At 41.8% G+C, this 15,000-nt stretch overlaps 2 protein-coding genes and 1 long non-coding RNA gene across 4 annotated transcripts in view; 2 read left to right on the plus strand and 1 right to left on the minus strand.

The window, feature by feature from the left end:
- The window catches only part of LOC123506218 (coronin-7-like), a 10,732-nt gene extending 5,282 nt beyond the window's left edge, over positions 1 to 5,450 (plus strand). The window contains exons 7-12 of one of the 2 annotated variants that reach the window (XR_006675383.1): positions 1,315 to 1,446; positions 1,528 to 1,727; positions 2,031 to 2,166; positions 3,819 to 3,908; positions 4,810 to 4,926; positions 5,292 to 5,446. Coding sequence is in view for 1 of the 2 variants with exons in the window: in XM_045258145.1 (XP_045114080.1) it covers positions 1,315 to 1,446; positions 1,528 to 1,727; positions 2,031 to 2,166; positions 3,819 to 3,908; positions 4,810 to 4,926; positions 5,292 to 5,435 (819 nt within the window). In the remaining variant the exon portion in view is untranslated. Of the gene's footprint in view, positions 1 to 1,314; positions 1,447 to 1,527; positions 1,728 to 2,030; positions 2,167 to 3,818; positions 3,909 to 4,809; positions 4,927 to 5,291 lie in introns of both variants that reach the window. The other variant, XM_045258145.1, reaches the window with a different exon arrangement.
- A 794-nt stretch (positions 5,451 to 6,244) lies between these two features.
- Positions 6,245 to 8,141, plus strand: LOC123506229. The gene is made up of 3 exons (XR_006675385.1): positions 6,245 to 6,411; positions 6,630 to 6,716; positions 7,455 to 8,141. It is a non-coding gene; the product is annotated as an uncharacterized LOC123506229 (long non-coding RNA).
- A 1,458-nt stretch (positions 8,142 to 9,599) lies between these two features.
- LOC123507047 (parapinopsin-like) overlaps positions 9,600 to 15,000 on the minus strand; it is a 14,001-nt gene continuing 8,600 nt past the window's right edge. Inside the window, exon 8 of the mRNA XM_045259568.1 lies at positions 9,600 to 9,778. Within this exon, the coding sequence (XP_045115503.1) occupies positions 9,600 to 9,778 (179 nt within the window). The remainder of the gene's footprint in view (positions 9,779 to 15,000) is intronic.

Raw genomic sequence — 15,000 nt, forward strand, 5'->3', positions numbered from 1 at the left:
TGAGGAAAGGTGATGAGATACCCTTTGTTGTAGGGTTGACTGATAGGAGGGAGGGAGGAGAGTCACAAGTGGAGGGAAGGTGGAGGAAACTGTGTGTGGAGAGATGGAGGTAACTTGTGGAGGGAGACATGGAGGTAACTTGTGGAGGGAGAGATGGAGGAAAGAATAGAGGTGTGTGGAGGAATGTCACCAGAACTGTCTTATGTGGATGTTCCTAACCTAAGTATTTCGTACCTCAACAAAACTTTCCTAACCTCACCAAGTGTTCCTAACCTCACCAAAAGTGTTCCTAACCTAACCAAAAGTGTTCTTAAGCTAACCAAGTGTTCCTAACTTCACCAAAAGTGTTCTTAACCTAACCAAGTGTTCCTAACCTCACCAAAAGTGTTCCTAACCTATAACTAAAAGTGTTCCTAACCTCACCAAGTGTTTCTAACCTCACCAAAAGTGTTCCTAACCTCACCAAAAGTGTTCCTAACCTATAACTAAAAGTGTTCCTAACCTCACCAAGTGTTTCTAACCTCACCAAAAGTGTTCCTAACCTAACCAAAAGTGTTCCTAACCTATAACTAAAAGTGTTCCTAACCTCACCAAGTGTTTCTAACCTCACCAAAAGTGTTCCTAACCTAACCAAAAGTGTTCCTAACCTATAACTAAAAGTGTTCCTAACCTCACCAAGTGTTTCTAACCTCACCAAAAGTGTTCCTAACCTAACCAAAAGTGTTCCTAACCTATAACTAAAAGTGTTCCTAACCTCACCAAGTGTTTCTAACCTCACCAAAAGTGTTCCTAACCTATAACTAAAAGTGTTCCTAACCTATAACTAAAAGTGTTCCTAACCTCACCAAGTGTTTCTAACCTCACCAAAAGTGTTCCTAACCTAACCAAAAGTGTTCCTAACCTATAACTAAAAGTGTTCCTAACCTCACCAAGTGTTTCTAACCTCACCAAAAGTGTTCCTAACCTATAACTAAAAGTGTTCCTAACCTCACCAAGTGTTCTTAACCTAGCCAAGTGTTCCTAACTTCACCAAAAATGTTCTTAACCTCACCAAGTGTTCCTAACTTCACCAAAAGTGTTCCTAACCTCACCAAGTGTTCCTAACCTAACCAAGTGTTCCTAACCTCACCAAAAGTGTTCTTAACCTAACCAAGTGTTCCTAACTTCACCAAAAATGTTCTTAAGCTAACCAAGTGTTCCTAACCTTACAAAAGTGTTCTTAACCTTACCAAAAATGTTCTTAACCTAACTAAGTGTTCCTAACCTCACCAAAACTGTTGCTGACCTAACCTAACACGTTCCTAACTCCCCCAGGTGACAGTGCTAAGATTTCATCCCACTGCCAAGGGTGTGCTGGCAGCCATTGTTGCAGTTAAGAACGTGGTCAAGATCTGGGACACCAAACTACCAAGAATAACTATAACTTTGCAGTCACACCCAGATCAGGTACTACTACTACTGCTACTACTACTACTACCACTACTACTACTACTACCATTACTACAACCACCGTTCCTAACTCCACAGATATTCAGTGGTGCGTGGTCCATCTGTGGCAAATATTTCGCCACACTCTGCCGCGACGGACGAGTTAGGAGCTTTGAGCCACGGAAGTCCACCACAGCGCTCCTAACTGGCAGTAGCAGTGGTGGTGGTGGAAGTGGTCGTGGCGGGCGGCTGGTGTGGGCTGCCAAGGATGAGCTGATCATAACTACTGGGTTCAATAAGTAAGTTAGAGTGAGAGAGAGCGAGTTAGGAACATTAGAGCGAGGGGAGTGGGTAGGTGACGGATTTGAGCGAGAAAAAGATGAGGAGATTGAGCGAGAGATGTGGTGAAGCGAGAGGTGCATTAGAGCGAGCGACTTTTCAGAGAGAGAGAGAGAGAGAGAGTGTAGGTGATGGATTAAAGAGAGAGAGAGAGAGAGAGAGAGAGAGAGAGACAGACCACTACTACTACTACTACTACTACTACTACAACTACAATCATTTTCCTCCTCCCACCACCACCACCACCACCACCACCACGGCAGAGTCTCGGAGCGTCAGATCAGTGTGTACCGCAGTGTCGATGGTCAATTTCTGAACACTATTGGTCTTGACGTCAGCCCGGCTTTGCTCTCTATCTACTATGACCAAGACACCTCTGTGCTACTAACTTCAGGAAAGGTACGTGTCCTGCTACTGCTACTACTACTACTGAAATTTGTTTATCCATTTACAGATTGTCTTGAAATGCCGTCAAAACATGCCAAACTATCTTTAAATGCTCAAAACATGCCAAACTGTCTTAAAAATGCTCAAAACATGCCAAACTGTCTTAAAATATCCTCAAAACATGCCAAACTGTCTTAAAATGCTCTCAAAACATGCCAAACTGTCTTAAAATACCATCAAAACATGCCAAACTGTCTTAAAATACCCTCAAAACACGCCAAACTCTTAAAATGCTCTCAAAACATGCCAAACTGTCTTAAAATGCCCTCAAAACATGCCAAACTGTCTTTAAATGCCCTCAAAACATGCCAAACTGTCTTAAAATGCCATCAAAACATGCCAAACTGTCTTAAATGCTCTCATGCCAAACTGTCTTAAAAACTGTCTTTAAATGCTCTCAAAACATGCCAAACTGTCTTTAAAATGCCTCAAGTTTTGCATGTTTTTAAAATGTTTCAAAATGTTTTTAAAAACAGTTTAAAATGTGTTAAACATTTTGCAAACATGCATGTTTTGCCATTTGACATGCAAACTGTCTTAAAATGTGTTAAAACATGTTAAACTGTCTTAAAATTTAACATGTTTGGCTGTTTTAAAATGTTAAAACATGCCAAACTTTTGTTTTTAAATGTTTTCAAAACATGCCAAACTGTCTTAAATGTTCAAAACATGTTAAACTGTCTTTAGCATGTGTTTGACTGTCTTTAAACATGTTTGTTGTTTTAAAATGCCTAAGTTTTGCATGTTTTGAGGGTATTTTAAGACAGTTTGACATGTTTTGAGGCATTTTAAGACAGTTTGGCATGTTTTGAAGCATTTTAAGACAGTTTGACATGTTTTGAGGGCATTTTAAGACAGTTTGACATGTTTTGAGGGCATTTTAAGACAGTTTGGCATGTTTTGAGGGCATTTTAAGACAGTTTGGCATGTTTTGAGGGCATTTTAAGACAGTTTGGCATGTTTTGAGGCATTTTAAGACAGTTTGGCATGTTTTGAGGGCATTTTAAGACAGTTTGGCATGTTTTGAGGCATTTTTGGACAGTTTGGCATGTTTTGAGGGCATTTGAAGACAGTTTGGCATGTTTTGAGGGCATTTTAAGACAGTTTGGCATGTTTGAGGCATTTTAACACAGTTTGGCATGTTTGAGGGCACAAGTTTGAGCATTTTGAGGCATTTTAAGACAGTTTGGCATGTTTGAGGCATTTTAAGACAGTTTGGCATGTTTGAGTTTTAAGACAGTTTGGCATGTTTGAGGCATTTTAAGACAGTTTGGCATGTTTGAGGGCATTTAAGACAGTTTGGCATGTTTTGAGGCATTTTAAGACAGTTTGGCATGTTTTGAGGGCATTTTAACATCAGTTTGGCATTTGACATGTTTGGGGGCATTTTAAGACAGTTTGGCATGTTTTGAGGGTATTTTAAGACAGTTTGGCATGTTTTGGGGGCATATTAAGACAGTTTGGTATGTTTTGACATGTTTTGGGGGCATTTGAAGACAGTTTGACATGTTTTGAGGTTATTTTAAGACAGTTTGATATGTTTTGGGGCATTTTTATGGTTTAGTACTTATGACACTACTACTACTACTACTATTTTTTTCCAGGGGGATAGCACTATTTACGCCCATGAAGTCGGCACAGATGCTCCACACGTGTTTCCTCTCACACACCACAAATGCTCCACTGTGCACCAGGTAAGGAGTAACGTTTTTCAAGTTTTCTATGTAATCTGTAGGTGTTTTGTAATTTGTGGTCTATGTAATTTGTAGTGTAATTCTTCCTCTATCCGCTGGGGGTGTCCGTTTTTAATCCACCCAGCTGGTCTTCCACTATGTCCATTTTTTGTGTGGTGTCTTCATCCACTTTCTCGTTTTCTGTCGTAGTTGTTGCCAGTAATTTTTTCTTTTTTCTCAGACTTGTGTAACTGTTTGAGCATTTTCAGAGTATGTAATTTGTAGTGTAACTCTTCCTCTATCCACGTCATTTCTCCATATATCTATTTACCTTCTAGTTTATTCACAATATCTACTTTTGTTCAGACATCCTCGATCCATGTCTACAAAAAAATGATAAATGTATATCACGTTTTCATCTGCCAAATCTGTAAACCTCAACTGAAATTTAATCCAAAGCTATCCACTTGTAGGACAGTTCTTCGTCTATCCAATGGTACTAGCCACTTTTCTCTCCACCTTCTAGTTTATCAACAATATCCACTTTTGTTCCACTATATAAAAAAAAAAAAAAAAATTTATAGTTGCTTCCACAATTTCATCCACAAAACTTACACTTCTAAATGGAATCTAAAACTAAAGCTATCCACTTGTAGCTGAATCCTTTCTATATCCACTCACACCATCCACTTTTCAATCCATCCACTAGTTCTTCCACAATCTTCACTTTTATTCCAATGTCCAAAAAAAATTACCCCAAAAAATGTAGGAATCCACTCACATTTTCATCCACAAAAGCTAAACTACTGAGTGGAATTTAAAACTGAAACCATCCACGTGTAGCTGAATCCTTCCTCTACCCACTCACACCATCCACTTTTCAATCCATCCTGTAGTTCACCCGCAATATCCACTTTTTCAGGGCCTGGTCACACTCCCCAAGATTCTCTGCGATGTTGCCAGCGTTGAGTTTCTGAAGATGCTACGTCTAACCTCTTCAGTGTTGGAACCTCTCTCTTTCTCTGTTCCTCGGGTCAAGGTGAGGTCAAATTTCTGGGCTTCTGGGGGTCATAGGTCAAAGGTCAAGGGATCAGTGGGTGGAGGAAAGATGGAGGAAAGTCTGTGTGGAGGAAGAAAAGTGGAGGTAATATGTGGAGGGAGATATGGAGGAAAGAAGAGCTGGTGGAAGGAAAAAAATTAGAAGAATGCCTAGATGTCAGGTGAGACTATCTTAGAAAACAACTATTTTAACTATCAAGGAGAGGAGGTAGGATAGTCAAAATTGGAGACAAGGTGGAGGAAACACTTACAAAGCACCACACGGGAGGAGAAAACCAGAGGAAGAAAACAGATGAAGAAAACGGAGACAAAACAAAACACTTTTATTTTTTTCCTCTCCAACAGACAGAATATTTCCAAGATGATCTGTTTCCACCCACAAGAGTCGTTTGGGAGGCTGTGATGACCTCGGCAGAGTGGTTTGGAGGCAGTAACAGGCCATCCCACACTCTCTCCCTGCAGCCACACAACATGCCTGCACGTAGGTAGTAGTGGTAGCAGTAGCAGTGGTGGTAGTAGTAGTAGTAGTAGAATTGTATTAGTAGTGGTAGCAGTAGTAATAGTAGTAGTAGTATTCACACCACTTAAAAGCTTCTCATGTCATCAACTCCCCTCCTCTGACTGACTGACTGGCTGGCTGGCTGGCTGGCTGGCTGGCTGGCTGGCTGGCTGGCTGGCTGGCTGACTGACTGACTGACTGACTATCTCTCACTGCCTGAATGTTGCATCTCTTTCTATCTTTTATCGCTATTTTCATGCTGACTGCTCTGCTGATCTTGCTGACTGCATGCCTCCCCTCCCCCCTCCTGCCTCCTCCCCTGTCCACCTCTCTAATGCAAGAGTTCACCAGTCCTCTCAATCCTTCACCACTATTCTGTCCACCTCTCTAATGCAAGAGTTCACCAGTCCTCTCAATCCTTCACCACTATTCTGTCCACCTCTCTAATGCAAGAGTTCACCAGTCCTCTCAATCCTTCACCACTATTCTGTCCACCTCTCTAATGCAAGAGTTCACCAGTCCTCTCAATCCTTCACCACTATTCTGTCCACCTCTCTAATGCAAGAGTTCACCAGTCCTCTCAATCCTTCACCACTATTCTGTCCACCTCTCTAATGCAAGAGTTCACCAGTCCTCTCAATCCTTCACCACTATTCTGTCCACCTCTCTAATGCAAGAGTTCACCAGTCCTCTCAATCCTTCACCACTATTCTGTCCACCTCTCTAATGCAAGAGTTCACCAGTCCTCTCAATCCTTCACCACTATTCTGTCCACCTCTCTAATGCAAGAGTTCACCAGTCCTCTCAATCCTTCACCACTATTCTGTCCACCTCTCTAATGCAAGAGTTCACCAGTCCTCTCAATCCTTCACCACTATTCTGTCCACCTCTCTAATGCAAGAGTTAACCAGTCCTCTCAATTTTGAAGGAATGGTGCCCACTGAAGTCAGACAGACGCAGTACAAGGTGAGCAACAAACACACACACACACACACACACACCACACGCACACGCACACGCACACGCACACACATAGATGGACAGACAGCAAAATGTGCTTCTAGTGTCATATTCGTCTCTCAGGATCAGTGTGTGTGTGTGTGTGTGTGTGTGTGTGTGTGTGTGTGTGTGTGTGTGTGTGTGTGTGTGTGTTACTACTACTACTACTACTACTACTATTTCAGCTTGAGGAGAGTCTGAGCCAGCAAATGGTTGAAGTAACGACAAGTTTGGAACAAGATAGAATGGAGGGAGTGGATGATGCAGAATGGGTAAGTCGTTCTTTTTTCTTCCTCCATATCTCTCTTCATAAGTTTCCTCCACTTTCCTCCATCCACACAGACCTTCCTCCATGTTTCCTCTACCTTCCTCCAATTTTGACTATTGTACCTACCTGTCTTGATAGTTAAAATAGTTGTTTTGTAAGATCTTCTCACATCAAAACCAGATATTTTTTTTTCGAATGTTAGTCTTCTTTCCTTCATATCTCCCTCCACTAATTTCCTCCAGATTTTTCCTCCTGTAGACTTTTTCCTCCATGTTTCCTCCTCCTTCCTTCCAAGTTTGACTATTCTATCTCCCTCCTATCATAGTTCAAATAGTCGTTTTGTAAGATAGTCTCGCATCAAAAAACCAGGCATTTTCCTTCCAAAAGTTTGTAATATTTCCTCCATATCTCCCTCCACAAGTTACCTCCACTCTCCTCCACCTACACAGACCTTCCTCCATGTTTCCTCCACCTTCCCTCCAAGTCTGACTATCCTGCCTTCCTTCCTTGATAGTTAAAAGTCAATATGTATGATAGTCTCACTTTTAAGACAAAAAAAAATTTCTCCACTAATCTATATTCTTTCTCCATATCTCCCTCCACAAGTTACCTCCACTCTCCTCCACCTGTACAGACCTTCCTCCATGTTTCCTCCACCTTCCCTCCAAGTCTGACTATCCCACCTCCCTTCCTTGATAGTTAAAATAGTCATTTTGTAACATTATTTGTAATTTCTTTTCAGGAAGATTGAGTTGATTCAAGGACCAATGAAGGAGAAGAAGAAGAAGAAGAACATTTGAAGTAGCTCTCTCTCTCTCTCTCTCTCTCTCTCTCTCTCATTTTCTAGTCATAAGAACCAAATTTGTACTATTAACTATTTCTACTACTACTACTGCTCGGTGCTGAGATAGTCACTGATAGTCTTAAGTAATTTGTAAGTAATTTGTAAGTAATTTCTAAGTAATTGTGAAACTTTTTTACTATCATTACTATTGACATAAAATTAAAATAGGATTTGACTACTACTACTACTACTACTACTACTACTACTCTCTCTCTCTCTCTCTCTCTCTCTATGTGTGTGTAATTTTTAAGTATGTCTGTGTGCGTGAAAGCTCTCTAGTTAATATTATTATTATTAATTTTTAAAACCAATAGAAATAGTAATAGTAGTGAAGATGTATTGGCCGCCATGTTGGAACCCTCAGCGCCCCTTGATTGACTATCCTTTGGTCAAATAGTAATAGTAACAAGGCTGATCATTAATAGTTACATTGTCACATCCATAATTTACAAAAGCTGACTTTCCGAGATGGCAGGTCAATCCTTTCACACTTCTCTCTCTCTCTCTCTCTCTCTCTCTCTCTCTCTCTCTCTCTCTCTCTCTCTCTCTCTCTCTCTCTTGTTTACATATATATCTTATTTTCCTGCTCTCTCTCTCTCTCTCTCTCTCTCTCTCTCTCTCTCTCTCTCTCTCTCTCTCTCTCTCTCTCTCTCTCTCTCTCTCTCTCTCTCTCTCTCTCTCTCTCTCTCTCTCTCTCTCTCTCTCTCTCTCTCTCTCTCTCTCTCTCTCTCTCTCTCTCTCTCTCTCTCTCTCTCTATATATATCTTATTTTATTGTATCTCTCTCTCTCTCTCTCTCTCTCTCTCTCTCTCTCTCTCTCTCTCTCTCTCTCTCTCTCTCTCTCTCTCTCTCTCTCTAATTTTGTGATACTATCTTTGGTTGTGAGGCTCTTTGGTTGTGAGGCTTGTGTGTGTGCCATATCTCTAAGCCAATGGTGTACTAATTCTTGTCACCACATTAAAACACTGTAACCAAGGTGTTTTTTTTTTCTCTCTAACTTATAATACCCATAAAGATACAACCACAGGATTATTATTGTATTATTAACACATACGTACATACATACATATATACATCCTAAGCTGCCCTGTGTTCGAAGGTTCTCCAAGCAGCTTACAAACTCCCACATGCCGTAACTGAAAGAGAGAGAGAGAGAGAGAGTGGTGGATTGAGAGTACTGGTTAACTCTTGCATTAGAGAGGTGGACAGAATAGTGGTGAAGGATTGAGAGGACTGGTGAACTCTTGCATTAGAGAGGTGGACAGAATAGTGGTGAAGGATTGAGAGGACTGGTGAACTCTTGCATTAGAGAGGTGGACAGAATAGTGGTGAAGGATTGAGAGGACTGGTGAACTCTTGCATTAGAGAGGTGGACAGAATAGTGGTGAAGGATTGAGAGTACTGGTTAACTCTTGCATTAGAGAGGTGGACAGAATAGTGGTGAAGGATTGAGAGTACTGGTTAACTCTTGCATTAGAGAGGTGGACAGAATAGTGGTGAAGGATTGAGAGGACTGGTTAACTCTTGCATTAGAGAGGTGGACAGAATAGTGGTGAAGGATTGAGAGGACTGGTGAACCCTTGCATTAGAGAGGTGGACAGAATAGTGGTGAAGGATTGAGAGTACTGGTGAACCCTTGCATTAGAGAGGTGGACAGAATAGTGGTGAAGGATTGAGAGGACTGGTGAACCCTTGCATTAGAGAGGTGGACAGAATAGGGATGAGAGGAAGAAGAAAACATTGTATAAGCAAAATCTAGTGTGTTCGAGGTACTGCACCATCCTACACCTCTTAATGCATGGTACACTGACAGCCCAGGTGGTGGAAATTTAGATGGAAATGCTACACCAGGAGAGAGACACATTAAGTACCACTCAGTAAAGAAAGGAAGGGTATATGGTAGCTGTACCTGAGATTAGGCCTTCCCAAGACACACATATTTGACTTCATGACACAGATGACACACTCCTCCCTGTGTGTCAAGACCTAATGTTTGTCAATACGATGCAAGCAAGTTACCTCTTCCTCTTAAAGCTGATAATGTCAAGCTTCCAAACTAAATGCAGGCTCAACAACACATACAAAAGGCTTAAGCTTGAGGACGACCAACACGTCATTGAAATATTTACAAACGAGATTGGCAAAGGTGATGCAGAGGTCGTAGCCACACAGGAGGTAGTTAGGGACGGTGGTACAGCCTGGCACATCCCACATCATGCAGCCTACCACACAGAAAATGAGAGCTGTGCAAAGAATCGTCCGTTCCTCCGAAGAATTCACGGCGAAACTTCCAAGTAAGTTTTTCTTCATTTAAGTCAATAAATATAGAAGTTTGTAAATTATTTTAACATCCACTGATAAAGCAGCCTTTTTTTTGTGTATATCGCTATTTCAAACCATGCCAATATAGAGAAACAAAGGATTTATGATGTGAATTATGACAATATGTGTTTAAACGTGTCTGCATCACTATATCAAATCTTTATGTGCAGTTATGAGGTTATCTATAAAAATGAACACATCTACGACTTAAAATATTAAAGATGACACATTTTTAACATAACGTAACATGAACGAGAGAATTGATACTTTCTAAATGCGACTTAATGGGAGTGTCATGCTGGGGGATGTGTATCAGTCAGCAGTCAGCAGTCAGCATGGTCTGTGGTGTCAGTGTAAGGAGCAAAGGTGTTCAAATGGTGTTGAGTCTGCCATATGATGAACACTCTACACTTCAAGAAAAACAACACCAAAATTTCCGTCTCTGTTATGGAAGACACCAAAACTAGTCAACACCAGCATACACCACCAGAAGGCTCACTTATTAGCCAGTCCCCTTGCATGTCCGAGTTCTGTGTTGAAATCCTCTTAATGCAACGGAGTGCGTCAAGTTATACCACATTGGCCATCCAGAATCAGGAGTGCGGAGGTCACAGAGTTGGAGAGAGAGGAGGAAGAAAGCCTTGTGGTGCCAGGGTGCTGCAGGAGGGGGGGAGGGGAGGTGTGCAGTCACCAAAATAACATCACTACAATACAGAAAGCTGGACAGAGATGCAACATTACACTTAGTCAGTCAGTCAGTCAGAGGAGGGAGTTAATCAGACGTAAAGCTTTTGATTCCACCCTATCTAATAAAACCGTGTGACTGGAACCCCTAAACATGCAATTAGAGAAGGCCCTTTGTACAGTTAGCAGTTGGAGGGGCGAGGAAAACTGTCGGAGACGCCTCAGAACACCGAACTTCATAAAAGGTGTTTTAGCAAGAGATGAGATGTGAAGTTTGCAGTGAAGATTGTGAGTGAAGGACAGAGCGAGGATATTCAGTGTGGAAGAGGGAGACAGTTGAGTGTCCTTGAAGAAGAGAGGATAGTTGTCTGGAAGGTTGTGTCCACTTGATACATGGAGGAATGGAGTTTTTGAGGCATTGAAAACCACTAAATTGTCTCTCCCCAATCACCAATCAGAAGTGAGGCGTTCTGTGGCGTCCCTGTGTGATCTGTTGACATCCTGGTCGTCTCTGAAAGGATGTGGAAAGATGTAGGGTGGTAGGATCAGCGTAGGAGTGGAGAGGGCAACAAATTTAGCTAAGGTCATTAAGGACAGAACCCTGAGGAACACCACTCTTAAATGTATGAGATCAATGGCCATGCTGTGGAGAGAGAAGGATACACACCACAGCAAGGTTGGTTTGAGGTAGAAGCTTTCCGTCGAACTGTAGAAACACTGACGTCCGCCCATAACAATAACATCTTGACGCAAACAGAAATCTTGAATATTGTTTCAAACACACGACACACTGGCGACACACACGACACGTCAACACTACACTGCCTCACATAACATTATCTACAAAGCAATGTGTGTTTGTGTGTTTGGCAGTGCCCATACACACCTATCTCGACAATAAGGCATTAATCTTTCCACTAACACACATTTCAAGGGCTGTGTCGCGTATATTACAGAAAAAATACAGTGTTTTTGACTAAGTGTCTGGTATACACACACGTCAAGGCTCAAATCTTGCGTATTAGTGAAAAACGAGCCACACACACTGCTTGAGGCCTGCTGTGGTTCACCTGGCTAGCCTCTCTAAGCTAACACCACAAACACTACACGGTCAATTTGATGGAAGTTAGCTAAACAGGGCATCATCTAAACAAGTCCCTGATTTCCTCTTCCAGATGTAGTGAGGTGGTCTTCAGCTAACTCTGCAAGGGGACTGATCCACTGCCCTGCCACCCAAACTGAAAAATATCCACGGCTGGTCTTAGAATGCACAGAAAACAGTCTATCTCAGTCAGCCCTGCCACTCAAACTGAAAGATGTCCACGGCTGGTCTTAGAATGCACAGAAAACAGTCTATCTCAGTCAGCCCTGCCATTCAAACTGAAACATGTCCACGGCTGGTCTTAGAATGCACAGAAAACAGTCTATCTCAGTCAGCCCTGCCACTCAAACTGAAAAATATCCACGGCTGGTCTTACAATGCACAGAAAACAGTCTATCTCAGTCAGCCCTGCCACTCAAACTGAAACATGTCCACGGCTGGTCTTAGAATGCACAGAAAACAGTCTATCTCAGTCAGCCCTGCCACTCAAACTGAAAAATGTTCACGACTGGCCTTACAATGCACAGAACAGTCTATCTCAGTCAGCCCTGCCACTCAAACTGAAACATGTCCACGGCTGGTCTTAGAATGCACAGAAAACAGTCTATCTCAGTCAGCCCTGCCACTCAAACTGAAACATGTCCACGGCTGGTCTTACAATGCACAGAAAACAGTCTAACTCAGTCAGCCCTGCCACTCAAACTGAAAAAAGTCCACGGCTGGTCTTAGAATGCACAGAAAACAGTCTATCTCAGTCAGCCCTGCCACTCAAACTGAAACATGTCCACGGCTGGTCTTACAATGCACAGAACAGTCTATCTCAGTCAGCCCTGCCACTCAAACTGAAACATGTCCACGGCTGGTCTTAGAATGCACAGAAAACAGTCTATCTCAGTCAGCCCTGCCACTCAAACTGAAACATGTCCACGGCTGGTCTTAGAATGCACAGAAAACAGTCTATCTCAGTCAGCCCTGCCACTCAAACTGAAACATGTCCACGGCTGGCCTTACAATGCACACAGAACAGTCTATCTCAGTCAGCCCTGCCACTCAAACTGAAACATGTCCACGGCTGGTCTTAGAATGCACAGAAAACAGTCTATCTCAGTCAGCCCTGCCACTCAAACTGAAACATGTCCATGGCTGGCCTTACAATGCACACAGAACAGTCTATCTCAGTCAGCCCTGCCACTCAAACTGAAACATGTCCACGGCTGGTCTTAGAATGCACAGAAAACAGTCTATCTCAGTCAAATGAACACCAGACGTCCTCCACTTCACAACACCACCACGTAAACACCATTAGACAAAATACATCAACATTACCTCTCGTCCACACCTATCAGATTGTCAGCAGAGTGGTGTGTGTGTGTGTGTGTGTTTTTGGGGGGATGTGTGTGTGTTTTTGGGTGTTTTTGGGTGTGTGTGTGTGTGTGTGTTTTTGGGTGTTTTTGTGTGTGTGTGTGTGTTTTGGTGTGTGTGTGTGTGTGTGTGTTTGTGTGTGTGTGTGTTTTGGGTGTTTTGTGTGTGTTGTGTGTGTGTGTGTGTGTGTTTTGTGTGTGTGTGTGTGTGTGTGTGTGTGTGTGTGTGTGTGTGTGTGTTTTGGATGTGTGTGTGTGTGTGTGTGTGTTTTGGTGTTTTGGTGTGTGTGTGTGTGTGTTTTGTGTTTTGGTGTGTGTGTGTGTGTGTGTGTGTGTTTTTAGGTGTTTTGTGTGTGTGTGTTTTTTTTGGGTGTTTTTGGGTGTGTGTGTGTGTGTGTTTTTGGGTGTGTGTGTGTGTTTTTGGGTGTTTTTGGGTGTGTGTGTGTGTGTGTGTGTGTGTGTGTGTGTTTGTACACCTCGAACATTTTGACACACTGGTCTAGGGAGATTAGCAACTTATTCCAATATTTTCTGGTTAAGTTAGGTTAGGATAGTTTATGGCAGGCGTAAGGGATCAGTTACCAGTTCCTATCCTTCCTCCTTTTACTACGATTCACTTACGCTTCTTTTCCATCCTCCCAGCCATCCTAATTCCCCATATCACTTGTAAATCACTCCTCTCTGTCAATCTTACGCACTATTCATTCTACGTTCATTCCACAGATACACGTTCCTCAGTATTCTTTCCAGCGTGACCTTGTATACGTGTGTGTGTTAGTCTTTCCTCCCCTCTCGAAACTTCTACTGCTGTATATCTTGGTGTATTAACTGCCATTGTACTTGTTCTATTCTCTGTCTATCCACATCCACATCCTGATTGATCTTATTCTCTCAAATTTTTCCATATATTGCTTTTTCATCCTCAAATCTATTCATTTCTATCTTGTCTAACATCTAACATCTATCCACAGCATCCACTATTCTCTCTCATCCCTACCTGTCTCTATCCAAATCTTCTTAAATTAATTCTTCTCAATCTGGTTGCTAACTCCTCTCTATATACAAACTGACATATATACAAACTGGTTAGGGGACAGAATGCATCCTTGTCTAACTCCTATCTCACTCCATCCACCCTATCTTAAGTTTTCTCTATGTCAAATCCGTCTAAGACTTAATATTTCTCTATCCACTCTAAGTTTTCTCTATGTTCAAAAATCCTAAATACAGTTTCCTCCTTCCTTTTTTCTCTCTCAATCATTCCATTCAGCACGATCTCTCATTCTGCAGTCCACTGAACACTCCACCTGCTGTGCTTCGTAATGTATTCAGTCTAGTGCTTCAGTTAATTCATACTCTGCCATCTTTTGCAAGTCACTCTGCATTTATTCCACCTTCTTGACACCCTCTCTCCCTCACACACCTGCTTAAACACCTCTCAATAACATAAATCTCCACCATTTTTCTATATTTCGTATGTATCCTGTCAAATTCTGCTGGTTTTTCATTCTTCTGTTTATTTTACGTATTTCTCTGCTCTCTCTCTCACACACCTGCTTAAACACCTCTCAATAACATAAATCTCACCATTTTTCTATATTTCGTATGTATCCTGTCAAATTCTGCTGGTTTCTCATTCTTCTGCTTTTTTTTACATATTTCTCTGCTCTCTCTCTCACACACCTGCTTAAACACCTCTCAATAACAAAAATCTCACCATTTTTCTATATTTCTTAAGGTATCCCGTCTAAATCTGCTGGCTTTCCATTCTTCTGCTTTTTTTTACGTATTTCTCTGCTCTCTCCTCACACACCTGCTTAAACACCTCTCAATAACATAAATCTCCACCATTTTTCTATATTTCGTATGTATCCTGTCAAATTCTGCTGGTTTTCTATTCTTCTGCTTTTTTTTACGTATTTCTCTGCTCTCTCTCTCACACACCTGCTTAAACACCTCTCAATAACATAAATCT

Source organism: Portunus trituberculatus, chromosome 2 (assembly GCF_017591435.1).
Source record: "Portunus trituberculatus isolate SZX2019 chromosome 2, ASM1759143v1, whole genome shotgun sequence".
In the NCBI taxonomy this organism is placed as follows: domain Eukaryota; kingdom Metazoa; phylum Arthropoda; class Malacostraca; order Decapoda; family Portunidae; genus Portunus; species Portunus trituberculatus.